The sequence below is a fragment of the Salmo salar genome, chromosome 20 (genome assembly GCF_965601325.2).
Source record: "Salmo salar chromosome 20, fSalSal1, whole genome shotgun sequence".
Classification (NCBI taxonomy): domain Eukaryota; kingdom Metazoa; phylum Chordata; class Actinopteri; order Salmoniformes; family Salmonidae; genus Salmo; species Salmo salar.
In genome coordinates, this window is record NC_138310.1 from 3,953,629 (window position 1) to 3,968,113 (window position 14,485).

Genomic DNA, 14,485 nt, shown 5'->3' on the forward strand with positions numbered 1-14,485 from the left:
CTGAACTGCAAATTCCAAATCGATTGTTTATCTAACGTTTGTTTACATTTTTACTAGCCATCAAATGGCTTCTACTTTACTATCACCGATGGTAGATTATTACAATGATGAAGAAGAACTTGATAGTGTGGACGACGACGATGATCGAAGCTTCAGGGGAAGAGACTCGGAAGAAGGTAGGTTCGCCAATTTAGCACATTTGTTAGCTAGCTACTCTTGTGATATTTGCTAATAAACGTTAACGTCAGTGTTCTCAAATAGTCTCCTAAAACTAGTGTGACCTTTGCACATTTTTATTATATATATTTTTTAGAATGAACCCATCCCCATTGAACTGTAAAGTTTGAGCTAGCTTGGGTAACTAACGCTAGCTAGCCATCGTTGAATTAACAACACAGGCTTCTATAATCCGTGGGGGATCGTACACCACGACGCGAACGCTAGCTAGTTGTTCGCTAACGCGTTAGTTAGCTGGAGTGTAATCATGAGTCCAAACAGTTAAAACGAGAGTTTCTATTGGGCAAATTCAGGCAGGTCCCTCCCCTTTTCGTTTTGGTGTAATGAATACGCCCCTGGCAAGCAAGCTACCTGTTAGTGTAGATGGGGGAGGAGTTCATATCTTTTTCAACTTTCATGTTTAGCGTTCAAACCCGGCTTTACTTTTCTACAGCAAAACGTTGTCAAGTGATGGACAGACAGCGCTAACGTAATATATAGGAGAGAGCAGGTGGTCTTAGTAACCGTGCATTGGACTTGGAGTCTCGATTCTGGAGTTAAGTTCGTAACAAACAGGCAGGCATTCTCAGTAAAACATTTGTAATGGTCGACAGGTGGCAAGAAATACTTATTTTCTTTACCACCAATATGATTTCAGTGATTGGACTCTTCTGACACCGTCTTGCCACTGTTTATATTTGATTTTGTAATTTCAGCTCACCTTACATGTCCAGTTAACTTTGAGGCCAGCCATTTCATTGGGTACGTGCGTTGATGCCGATGAAGGTGGTTGGTTGGGATAGCTAAATTAGTTAGGTTTTAAGGCCCACCAAAATCGGTCGTGCGCTGATGCAGGCTAATAACAAATGTCACGTTGCATTTGTGCTGTTAACTTTAGGTATAGCTACAGATTAAGCAATGACCCTTACTCATGTTAACTGTATTTGATGGAGAGTTGTGTTAGTCTTGTCAATGCTAAGTCAGCCATTCACTGGTATTGTAACTAGCTAGCAAGCGTTAACGTTACGCCACTAGCTAACGTTAGCTACCATCAGCTGACAGGTCACCGGCAAACCTGCTTTGGCTTTGCGCTGGCAAACTCAGTAGCTAGCGAGCTAGTCAGGTATCTAAAATAGGTACCTAACTACGTATTCTCATGCAGGCCACGCAGAGATTGCATCTAGTTAACACAATTAAAACCAGTTCAATTGCCAAGTCTTGAATTAGCCGTTGCTAATAGCTAAATTGGCTAGCTTGACAAATCGCTCTCGTATTTGGCTTCATCAATTTGCTACGCATTAGCAACGGGACAAATGTTCGGCACTCAATGTAAACCATTTTGTTGAGAATTAGCTGGCTGGTCAAATAAGAAACTACTGTTTACTAATCTGGAGTCACTGCCCGGTCTGTGCAATTCTGTAACATTTAATAGCTATCTTTTTGATAGAAATGAGCAAGCCTGTTAGCTGAACGTTTAGTTAGCTAGCTTGCCATCTTGCGTGTGGCTATTTTAGCCTACGACATAACATTTCACATTTATCCGACGACCTTGTTTTACTTTGTTAGTTTATTTTTTGTATAAGTCTAAAGGGAAATGGCTGGTAACGCACTCATTGGGGATCCAAATAAAGGTAACTTGACTGAGTAGCTACATCTATCCTACTACTGTTTCCAGCTTTCCTAAAATTAGACATTTCATTGACTTGATATTGAACAAATTGTTCTGAAAATGTTTTCTTGGCATAGGCCCTATGTCATATGATATTGGTGAACTGTTAGCCTACTTACAGACGTCCGCCATCTTTTTTTTCTTTCTTTTTTTTCCTCCCTCTTTCAGACACAGAAGATGCCAGTGAAACTGACCTGGCGAAACATGACGAGGATGACTATGTGGAAATCAAAGAACAGTGAGTGTTGACCACCAATTGCACTGTTACACTGGATAGAATATATGTTGACATGGATCAAATGGGATGTTCAAAATGTAGCCTGATCTTGAAGGACTACATTTACAGATTTAGTAGTTGGTTGTGATAATCATGTTTTATTTGCTTTCAGGATGTATCAAGACAAGCTGGCATCATTGAAAATGCAGTTGACGCAACTCCAAGAGGGTAGTGTCACTGTTTCTAATTATCTTCACTGCATTTATGAATTAGGCCTATCCTATAATCCCTTCATTATCCTCCTTGCATTCACAATCAATGTGATTATCAATGTCATGAATTCCTCCGCGTGCATAAGTAGAGCTGAGCAGACCTTTATCATTTTGCACAACTGTTATGACAGAGCCTCAGAGGTGGTGCTCTTTGCATTGAGAGATTGGTTGGATAAGTTGAAGTTGGAAGTCTACGTACACTTGGGTTGGAGTCATTAAAACTTGTTTTTCAACCACTCCACAAATTTCTTGTTGACAAACTATAGTTTTGGTAAGTCGTTCAGGACATTTACTTTGTGCATGACACGTAATTTTCCAACAATTGTTTAGACAGATTATTTCACTTATAATTCACTGTATCACAATTCCAGTGTGTCAGAAGTTTACATACACTAAGTTGACTGTGCCTTTAAACAGCGTGGAAAATTCCAGAAAATGTCATGGCTTTAGAAGCTTCTGATAGGCCAATTGACATAATTTGAGTCAATTGGAGGTGTACCTGTGGATGTATTTCAAGGCCTACCTTCAAACTCAGTGCCTCTTTGCTTGACATCATGGGAAAATCAAAAATCAGCCAAGACCTCAGAAAGAAAAATCGTAGACCTCCACAAGTCTGGTTCATCCTTGGGAGCAATTTCCAAACGCCTGAAGGTACCACGTTCATCTGTACAAACAATAGTCACAAGTATAAATATCATGGGACCACGCAGCTGTCATACCGCTCAGGAAGGAGACACTTTCTGTCTCCTAGAGATGAATGTACTTTGGTGCGAAAACTGCAAATCAATCCCAGAACAACAGCAAAGGATCTTGTGTAGATGCTGGAGGAAACCGATACAAAAGTATCTATATCCACAGTAAAACGAGTCCTATATCGACATAACCTGAAAGGCCGCTCAGCAAGGAAGAAGCCACGGCTCCAAAACCGCCATTAAAAAAAGCCAGACTACGGTTTGCAACTGCACATGGGGACAGAGATTGTACTTTTTGGAGAAATGTCCTCTGGTCTGATGAAACAAAAATAGAACTGTTTGGCCATAATGAGCATTGTTTTGTTTGGAGGAAAAGGGGGGGATGCTTGCAAGCCGAAGAACACCATCCCAACCTTGAAGCACGGGGGTGGCAGCATCATGTTGTGGGGGTGCTTTGCTGCAGGAGGGACTGGTGCACTTCACAAAATAGATGGCATCATGAAGAAGGACGATTGTGGATATATTGAAGGAACATCTCAAGACATCAGTCAGGAAGTTAAAGCTTGGTTGCAAATGGGTCTTCCAAATGGACAATGACCCCAAGCAAGCTTCCAAAGTTGTGGCAAAATGGCTTAAGGACAACAAGGTCAAGGTATGGGAGTGGCCATCACAAAGCCCTGACCTCAATCCCATAGAAAATTTGTGGGCAGAACTGAAAAAGTGTGTGCGAGCAAGGAGTCCTACAAACCTGACTCAGTTACACCAGCTCTGTCAGGAGGAATGGGCCAAAATAACCCAACTTATTATGGGACGCTTGTGGAAGGCTACCCAAAACGTTTGACCCAAGTTAAAATAATTTAATGGCAATGCTACCAAATACTAATTGAGTGTATGTAACCATCTGACCCACTGGCAATGTGATGAAAGAAATAATTCTCTACTATTATTCTGACATTTCACATTCTTAAAATAAAGTGGTGATCCTAACTGACCTAAGACAGGGAGTTCTTACTAGGATTAAATGTCAGGAATTGTGAAAAACTGAGTTTAACTGTATTTGGCTAAGTTGTATGTAAACTTCTGACTTCAACTGTGTATGCTGTGTTTTAATAAAACACTTCCCTGCAGGAACACTTCAGGAGTACCAGAAGAGAATGAAGAAGCTGGACCAGCAATACAAGGAGAGAGTCCGCAATGCTGGTAAGAAAATGGCACTGTTGTTGAATAGGATCACTGTTCTCATCCCTAAATGGCTCCCTATATAGTACACTACTTTTGACCAGGGCCCAAAAAGCTTAAGGTGCCATTTGGGATGCACTCAGTCACCATTAAGTTGTTACCACATGGAGAGACCTCATTCTGTGTCATTTGAACTTGAACACCCAAAGTGTGCGCTGCATTTTTGGGGAGCCAGCTTGTAAGAATTGTACTGAACCATTTATTCCTGCTGTGTACGTGATGAATAAAAACACTATTATTTTGTGGTGGTAGGTTTTGTGCTGAAAGTCAATGTGACAGCCAGGGATTAACTGACGATGCAGTCAACATGAGGGTTAATATTGTCTTTTGTCTGTTTCTTATAGATCTCTTTCTCCAACTTGAGGTAAGAGATGTTTTGATATTATTACCTAACATGGAATTTCAACTGAATCCTTCACCTGCGAATTATTGATTTATTTTTATGTATTTAGTTTTTTTCGACATTCTCTGGGGCTCCCCTCTCTCTGGGCTCCCCTCTCTGGTTCCTTCTCTCTCGCTCTCTCAGACAGAACAGGTGGAGAGGAACTACATCAAAGAGAAGAAGGCGGCGGTGAAAGAGTTTGACGATAAGAAGGTGGAGCTGAAGGAAAACTTAATTGCTGAGCTAGAGGAGAAGAAGAAGATGATAGAGAATGAGAAATTAACAATGGAGCTGACAGGCGGTAGGAGAATCACTAGATTGTCTCCCTCCCTCTCATCTCACTCTGAGCGGGGGGATAAAAAAGACTGAAGGGTGTTGGTTGGTTTTTGCTAAGGAAGAAGACTATGTAGTCTAACTTATTTTATCCTCGGTCAATACAGTGGATGTGTTTTGGAGATGGAGTTTCTAAGCCCATTTTATATCTCAAAACCTTCATACTAACAAGGGCTAAAAGTCTTAGATACATTGTTTTTGCTCTAACTTGCAGATTTTTATGCCAATCACTCAATTGAAAATCTGTTTCAGTGCAGTAATGTTAGTATAACCTGTAAGGTCATATACATACACATACATACACATATTGGCCAGTTTATTAGGTACACCACCCAGTTCACACACAGTTTGCGCCTAATATAAAGCAGGCATTCAGTTACTGTTTGATTGAACGTTGGAATGGGTAAAATGAGTGACCTAAGAGACTTTGATGGTGGTTTGTTCGTCGTTGCCAGTCGCGCTGGTTCCAGTATCTCAGAAACAGATGGCCTCCTGGGCTTTTCTCACACGGCTGTGTCTAGGGTTTACTGAGAATGGTGTGACAAACAAAAAAATATCCAGTTAGTGGCAGTCCTGTGGGCAAAATCCGCTCGTTGATTACAGGTCGAAGGATAAAGGCAAGAATCGTGCAATCTAACAGGCTTGCCACAAATGGGCAAATAACGGCTCAGAATGGCTTCTCTGTAAGCACAACTCATCGGTCCTTGTCACAGATGGGCTATTGCAGCAGCCGACCACACCGGGTTCCACTCCTATCAGCTGGGCATGCAATCACCAATACTGGACAATTGAGGAGTGGAAAAACATTGCCTGGTCTGACGAATCCTGGTTCCTGTTGGCATACCGATGGCAGAGTCAGGATTTGGCGTAAGCAGCATGAGTCCATGGCCACATCCTGCCTGGTGTCAATAGAGGCTGGTGGTGTCATGGTGTGGGGAATGTTTTCCTGGCACACGTTAGGTCTCTTGATACCAACTGAGCAACATTTCCATGCCCAGGTTGTTCTGGAGGCAAAGAGGGTTCTGACCCGGTACTAGAAAACTGCACTTTTGAATCGGATCACTGACTGTGTACACACACTGAGTATACCAAACATTGGGATAATCTCCGTAATATGGAGTTGGCCCATGTTGACTCCAATGCTTCCCACAGTTGTGTCAAGTTGGCTGGATGTCCTTTGGTGGTGGACCATTCTTGATTAAAACCCAGCAGTGTTGCAGTTATTGACACACTCAAACTGGTGTGCCTGGCACCTACTACCATTCCCTGTTCAAAGGCACTTAAATATTTTATCCTGCCCATTCACCCTCTGAATGGCACACATACAATCCATGTCTCAAAGGTTGAAGAATGATTTTTAAGCTTGTCTCTTCCCCTTAATCTACATTGATTGAAGTGGATTTAACAGTTGACTTCAGTAAGGGATCATAAGATTCACCTGGTTAGTCTGTCATGGAAAGAGCGGGTGTTCTTTTTTTTAACCTTTTTATTTAACTAGGCAAGTCCGTTAAGATCAAATTCTTACTTACGATGACGGCCAAACCCAGAAGATGCTGGGCCAATTTTGCTCCGTCTTATGGGACTCCCAATCACGGCCAGTTGTGATACAGCCTGGATTCAAACCAGGTTGTCTGTAGTGACACCTCTAGCACTGAAATGCAGTGGCTTAGACCGCTGCGCCACTCGGGAGCCCCAAGTTTTGAATACTCGGTGTACATATACCAATAGAGCTTTCTGTGTTATACCCACATGAGTGTCAGCCATATAATTACTAGAATGTGCTTTCCCAGTGAAGTCGATGTGCTATGACAGGTGGACTAGTAATACTATTTCTACAGTGTCGGGTGCATGGCAATGAGCTCATTCCGTATTACCCCTGTGTAGATTCCATGGAGGTGAAACCCATCATGACCCGGAAGTTAAGGAGGCGGCCCAACGATCCAGTCCCCATTCCAGACAAGCGGAGGAAACCTGCACCTGATATCCTTTACCAGAAGTCCAATCACTCTGCTGTCTTGTCTACAACAGTGTTGATCCATGTTAGGCACTGTCCAGCTTCAAAGAATCTTGTCTTGACCGATAAGTTACATTTAACTTTTTTTCTATTTTCACAAGGGTTAAAACTTACTAGATACAGTTTTTACCCCTTTACAGAAATATACTGCTCAAAAAAATAAAGGGAACACTTAAACAACACATCCTAGATCTGAATGAAAGAAATAATCTTATTAACCTCTTGGGGCTAGGTGGGACGCTAGCGTGCCACCCGTGGTGCACTCCATCAACAGCAGGTGCATTTCAAGAGCGGCAAATTTGAATCCAAATAAATGTCAAAATTCAAATTTTTCAAAAATACAACTATTTTACACCATTTGAAAGATAAACATCTCCTTAATCTAACCACGTTTTACGATTTCAAAAAGGTTTTACGGCGAAAGCATAAATTTAGAGTATGTTAGGACAGTACATTTACAAGAGTTGTGTGTAATGTTTTGTCAAGTCAAAGACAGGGTCACCAAAACCATAAAACCAGCTAAAATGATGCACTAACCTTTTACAATCTCCATCAGATGACACTCCTAGGACATTATGTTAGACAATGCATGCATTTTTAGTTCTATCAAGTTCATATTTATATCCAAAAACAGCGTTTTACTATGGCATTGATGTTGAGGAAATCGTTTCCCTCCAATAACCGGCAGTCAAGTCAGCGTCACTAATTAAAATTAGAAAACATTGGTAAAATATTATATTGTCATTTAAATAATTATAGATTTACATCTCTTGAACGCAATCAACTTGCCAGATTTAAAAATAACCTTACTGGGAAATCACACTTTGCAATAATCTGAGCACTGCGCCCAGAAAAATACGCGTTGCGATACAGACTAGACGTCATGTTGGGGAGATCTAAAATCGAAAATACTATGTAAATAATCCATTACCTTTGATTCTCTTCATCAGATGTCACTTCCAGGTATCACAGGTCCATAACGAATGTAGTTTTGTTCAAAAAAGCTCATCATTTATGTCCAAAAATCTCCGACTCGTTAGCACATGATGTAAGCCAGCTGGACTTCTCGTCATGAACGAGGGGAAAAAATATATTTCCGTTCGTTCAAACATGTCAAACGTTGTATAGCATAAATCATTAGGGCCTTTTTTAACCAGAACATGAATAATATTCAAGGTGGACGAATGCATACTCTTTTATAACGTATTGGAACGAGGGTACCCAACATGAACTCGCGCGCCAGGTGTCTAATGGGACATCATCGTTCCATGGCTCTTGTTCGGTCAGATCTCCCTCCAGAAGACTCAAAACACTTTGTAAAGGCTGGTGACATCTAGTGGAAGCAATAGGAAGTGCCAAAATATTCCTAAGCCCCTGTGTTTTTCAATGGGATAGGTTTAAAGTCAATACAACACATCAGGTATCCACTTCCTGTCAGAAAATGTTTCAGGGTTTTGCCTGCCAAATGAGTTCTGTTATACTCACAGACACCATTCAAACAGTTTTAGAAACTTTAGAGTGTTTTCTATCCATATATAATAAGTATATGCATATTCTAGTTACTGGGTAGGATTAGTAACCAGATTAAATCGGGTACATTTTTTTTATCCAGACGTGCAAATGCTGCCCCCTAGACGCAACAGGTTAAATACTTTTTTCTTTACACAGTTGAATGTGCCGACAACAAAATCACACAAAAAAATCAATGGAAATCCAATTTATCAACCCATGGAGGTCTGGATTTGGAGTCACACTCAAAATTAAAGTGGAAAACCACACTACAGGCTGATCCAACTTTGATGTAATGTCTTTAAAACAAGTCAAAATGAGGCTCAGTAGTGTGTGTGGCCTCCATGTGCCTGTATGACCTCCCTACAAAGCCTGGGCATGCTCCTGATGAGGTGGCGGATGGTCTCCTGAGTGATCTCCTCCCAGACCTGGACTAAAGCATCCGCCAACTCCTGGACAGTCTGTGGTGCAACGTGGCGTTGGTGGATGGAGCGAGACATGATGTCCCAGATGTGCTCAACTGGATTCAGGTCTGAGGAACGGGCGGGCCAGTCCATAGCATCAATGCCTTCCTCTTGCAGGAACTGCTGACACTCCAGCCACATGAGGTCTAGCATTGTCTTGCATTAGGAGGAACCCAGGGCCAACCGCACCAGCATATGGTCTCACAAGGGGTCTGAGGATCTCATCTCGGTACCTAATGGCAGTCAGGCTACCTCTGGCGAGCGCATGGAGGGCTGTGCGGCCCCCCCAAAGAAATGCCACCCCACACATGACTGACCCACTGCCAAACCGGTCATGCTGGAGGATGTTGCAGGCAGCAGAACGTTCTCCACGGCGTCTCCAGACTGTCACGTCTGTCACATGTGCTCAGTGTGAACCTGCTTTCATCTGTGAAGAGCACAGGGCGCCAGTGGCGAATTTGCCAATCTTGGCGTTCTCTGGCAAATGCCAAACGTCCTGCACGGTGTTGGGCTGTAAGCACAACCCCCACCTGTGGACGTAGGGCACTCATACCACCCTCATGGAGTCTGTTTCTGACCGTTTGAGCAGACACATGCACATTTGTGGCCTGCTGGAGGTCATTTTGCAGGGCTCTGGCAGTGCTCCTCCTTGCACAAAGGTGGAGGTAGCGGTCCTGCTGCTGGGTTGTTGCCTTCCTACGGCCTCCTCCGCGTCTCCTGATGTACTGGCCTGTCTCCTGGTAGCGCCTCCATGCTCTGGACACTACGCTGACACACAGCAAACCTTCTTGCCACAGCTCGCATTGATGTGCCATCCTGGATGAGCTGCACTACCTGAGCCACTTGTGTGGGTTGTAGAGTCCGTCTCATGCTACCACTAGAGTGAAAGCACCACCAGCATTCAAAAGTGACCAAAACATCAGCCAGGAAGCATAGGAACTGAGAAGTGGTCTGTGGTCACCACCTGCTGAACCACTCCTTTATTGGGGGTGTCTTGCTAATTGCCTATCATTTCCACCTGTTGTCTATTCCATTTGCACAACAGCATGTGAAATGTATTGTCAATCAGTGTTGCTTCCTAAGTGGACAGTTTGATTTCACAGAAGTGTGATTGACTTGGAGTTACATTGTTGTTTAAGTGTTCCCTTTATTTTTTTGAGCAGTATATATATATATATATATCACACACACACACACAAATTATGATTTGATGGAGACGAGTTGTCCTTAACGATCCACACCTCAGCTGAACTATTTGCTAACCGATGACCAGATCCTGGAAGATCTGCGAATACTGAACAAGCAGCTGAAATCCCCTAAGCGTCCAGGTATTTTACTACTGTTAGGATTGTTTTGTTTCAGTCTAAGTGCCATCGAGCCAAAATGAGGATGAATTAAGTTATTTTACAGGATTTGTGTTCACATTACAAAAACATGTTCATTTTAATATAAATTAAATGTCAAGAACTCCGGGCTGGCAGCATTTTTAGTAAACTAACTATTTACATTGAAATGACGTTTTGTTTTTTCTCACGCCATGTTTCTCCCCCAGTGTCTCCATCGTCTCCAGACCAAATGCCCATCATTCCAATGGAGGCCCCTTCACAGCGCTATGAGGCCCGCATTGAAGAGGGAAAGCTGTACTACGACAAGAGATGGTACATGCACACTATCTTTTTCATTTGGTTGATTAGATCATTTAAAAAAATAAATAAATTTAAACAGCAAAAATGGGGAATTTTGGACTTTTGTCTGCTGTTTTAATAGGATTGGTCTTAGTATAAGATCTACTAAACTGGTTCCCTATAATATAATACTGAGTGTTTTAATTAATGATGCGGTTGACTTTTATTAGTCGCTAGATGGCGCCACAGCCTTATAAATCCTCATGCTCTACTTACTGAAGAATTCTTGGCTTTGCTGATATGTCTGTTTCAAAAACAAGATTCAAGAAATGGTAATCATGTTTGTAGTATGTTTATGGTAACATTCCCTCTGGCCAATAGGTGATGTTTCATATTAACGAATGGGTGGCTGGAATGTTAGCCAGGCAGGCTCATACTTCCTGTCACCATGGAATTACATTACATCGCTATCATGAGGAAGGAACATGGGTTTTGGCATACAGAGTAGTATGCCGTTTGGTGATAGTTCCACAGGCTGACAGAAATGACAGTGTTTGCTTGGATGGGATAATCTGTCCTCTCAGGCCCTTTGGGTAAAGTGTAGCTCTCTGCATAGGACATCACGCACCAATGAATAATTCCTTTTGAAGAGTGGAAAATGTGAAATGTGCTCCTCTGTGATATTAAAAATGTCTTTCCATGACTTTCATGTAGCCTTTGATCAATTCTGAAGTGAGAGAGGGGATCTCAGTTGAGTGAAGTGTTCGCTGCTATCGGTCTTGCTCCCACAGTCTCACCAGACCTAGGCTAAGAAAGGCTGAGGGGAGAGGATGGTGAAGACTCCACAGCCATGGTTGAAACCACATGTATTCTTCTCCTTTCTCCCAGTAATTATGTTTAATCTAATGTGCTTGCTTGAAAGCAAGACAGCTGAAGCAAGCGGACATATTTTCTTCAATAAAGAAAAACCTTTTACTAATTCTGTCTGTTCCAGCTGTCACTCCTTTTCACTTACCTCAGACTCTCTCCTCAGCCACAATCAGACTACCTGGCTTTCGGCCATTTTGTTTCTCTCTCCATTACAGCATTGTCAGATTATCTATTATAACCTTTAAGGGATTGTGTGCTCAAGAGGATATTATCCTATAGGTATAGAAGTCCTTATCTGAGTGGGCTGATTCCTGGGGTGGCAGGTAGCCTAGTGGTTAGAGCGTTGGGCCAGTAACCGAAAGGTTGCTAGATCGAATTCCCAAATTGACAGATTAACAATCTGTCGTTCTGCCCCTGAACAAGGCAGTTATCCCACTGTTCCCCGGTAGGCTGTCATTGAAAATAAGAATTTGTTCTTAACTGACTTGCCTTTAAATAGAAGTAATTCCTCCTCTTACCCCTCACTCAATGGCAGATAACAGGATAAATAATACTAAATGAGCTACATGTAATATTTTCTAGGTCATGGTTTCAAAAGGACAGTGTTTAGAAATTCCTGAAATTCCTACAGACTGCAATTTAAGATAATTATCATAAACAACCAAGCATTCATTTTCCAGGATGTGAGAAAGTTTTGTGTTGCTAATGTTTTGTGCTATTTGTATTTTTTTTTCTTATCTCATGGCGTCCCCATCAGGTATCATAAGAGCCAGGCCATCCACCTGGAGTCCAAGGAGAACACTAAGATCAGCTGTGTCATCAGCTCAGTGGGAACAAACGAGGTGGGTTTCAGTTCTCCATTTCCACAGCTACACAGCTCTATGCTTGTACCACTTAAATCCATTATATATTAGAGGGAGTATAGAGTTATGGTGGTCTTAGTCTGTCCAAAGTGTAGTGTAAGTATGGTGTATTTTATTTAATCAGGCAATTCAATTAAGAACAAATTGTTATTTACAAGATGGCCTGGCAAAAGGCCTCCTGTTGGGACAGGCTAAAAATGAAATGACAAAACAGAACAGACAGCAGCATACATACAACAGCAAACTGTCTGAAGTAAAACAACATGCTTCCTTACATAAGGCAATGCAAACTAGTGACATGGGGTGACAACCAGGAACAACTACATGTCTCAACAACCTGTTAATCTATTTGTCCTTTGAACTCCTCCAGGGACAATAGGTTCTGGAGTTTTAGGCTGGCTTGGAGGGAATTCCAACACCAGGGGGCTGAGTAATGAAAATACAATTTTTTCCATGCTCTGTTCCAATTTTTGGAACTCTTAGCATAAAACAAGATTGAGACCTGAGCTAGAAGAGGATAGAAAAAAAAGTCGTTTTCCTAAAATGGCCTGATAAATGTTTAATATAGTATATAAATTGTGGAATGTTATTTTGATATGTTCTGGAACTCCTGATATGATGAGCACCATGCCTTATTATATAGAGGCTCTTTTGTAAATGACCATAATGAGTCCTATTGGTTGGGTTTCCCCTCAGATCTGGGTGAGGAAGACCAGCGACAGCACCAAGATGAGGATATACCTGGGACAGCTACAAAGAGGAGCGTTTATCATCCGACGACGGTCGGCAGCGTAGAAACGACACCCTTCCCACTCTCTCATCCAGCCATTCCTTCTTGGTCCTTTCATTTTGTACATGCAGTATGTTGCTCCCCCCTTCCCACATGTGGCTCCCTCATCGTCCCTACTGTGTGCTTGAGGAAGTCTTCTCAATGACTTCCTGGTGTTTCAATCAATCAGGACCACAGGAGGGGAAGAACGATGCATTCTGTCAGTTTGTCTTCTTAGCCATCACCAAGCACACGTGGAAGCCTTTCTCCTTGCAAGTTTTGGCTCAAATAGCCCTTTAGGCAGTTGAGTAGACGTGGAATGACTGAATAGCCTTGGTATAGCAAATGTTGTCATAGCTACACTATGCCTTGTCATAGGCTTAGTGAAATGATTTCCATTTTGCTTACGCCATCCAATGCTCTCAGATCTACACAAGTGCTTAGGGGCTGAAGGTCGGTGTTTGGATTGGTCTTCCTTTATATACCTAACATGGTTTTGTAACAGTTTCAGTCAGCTGTGCCACTCAGCATAAATCACATATCTTCTTTTCTTCATCTTGACATAGTTTTTTTCTGCATCTGGTCAATTAACATTTGATATTTTTTTTTCAGAATATATTGGATAGACTTTTTAAGTTTTTAATTTTGTATCTGTATTCTTGACATTAAATGAGTTCAGTTAGACCGAAATGTTGAATACATCTGACGTGTCTAATCTGGTTTTGCACGTGGGAGGAAGATGAACGTTAACCATTTTTATATTTGTTGGCTTCTTGTGCGTTTCATTTATTAAATATGTTACTGCCTTTTGTCAGTTACAGTGTAAGATGCCTAGCCACCATTTATCTAGCTTTCGGTGCCACTCTTACCAACGGGTCCCCCCCCCACCTGCGCCGTACCGTGGCCAACGAGCCCCCCCCCACCTGCGCCGTACCGTGGCCAACGAGCCCCCCCCCCCCCCACCAGCGCCGTAACGTGGCCAACGAGCCCCCCCCCCACCAGCGCCGTAACGTGGCCAACGAGCCCCCCCCCCACCAGCGCCGTAACGTGGCCAACGAGCCCCCCCCCCCACCAGCGCCGTAACGTGGCCAACGAGCCCCCCCCCCCATCTGCGCCGTACCGTGGCCAACGAGCCCCCCCCCCCCACCAGCGCCGTACCGTGGCCAACGAGCCCCCCCCCCCCACCAGCGCCGTACCGTGGCCAACGAGCCCCCCCCCCCCACCAGCGCCGTAACGTGGCCAACGAGCCCCCCCCCCACCAGCGCCGTAACGTGGCCAACGAGCCCCCCCCCACCAGCGCCGTAACGTGGCCAACGAGCCCCCCCCCCACCAGCGCCGTAACGTGGCCAAC

At 43.1% G+C, this 14,485-nt stretch overlaps 1 protein-coding gene across 2 annotated transcripts; it reads left to right on the top strand.

Moving 5' to 3' along the window:
• Window positions 1-13,835, top strand: LOC100194545 (suppressor of defective silencing 3 homolog (SDS3, S. cerevisiae)). 2 transcript variants are annotated; one of them, NM_001139631.1, is made up of 11 exons: window positions 1-176; window positions 2,054-2,123; window positions 2,275-2,330; window positions 4,195-4,266; window positions 4,650-4,669; window positions 4,832-4,988; window positions 6,905-7,000; window positions 10,249-10,335; window positions 10,560-10,665; window positions 12,260-12,344; window positions 13,062-13,835. In NM_001139631.1, exons 1-11 carry the CDS (start codon window positions 89-91, stop codon window positions 13,158-13,160), a joined length of 936 nt encoding a protein of 311 aa, NP_001133103.1. In that variant the 5' UTR covers window positions 1-88; the 3' UTR covers window positions 13,161-13,835. The 2 variants fall into 2 exon arrangements, with proteins under 2 accessions (NP_001133103.1, XP_045558851.1); XM_045702895.2 differs by lacking the exon at window positions 1-176 and adding an exon at window positions 1,552-1,847 and having other exon boundaries at window positions 13,062-13,824.
• Window positions 13,836-14,485: the final 650 nt, after the last annotated feature.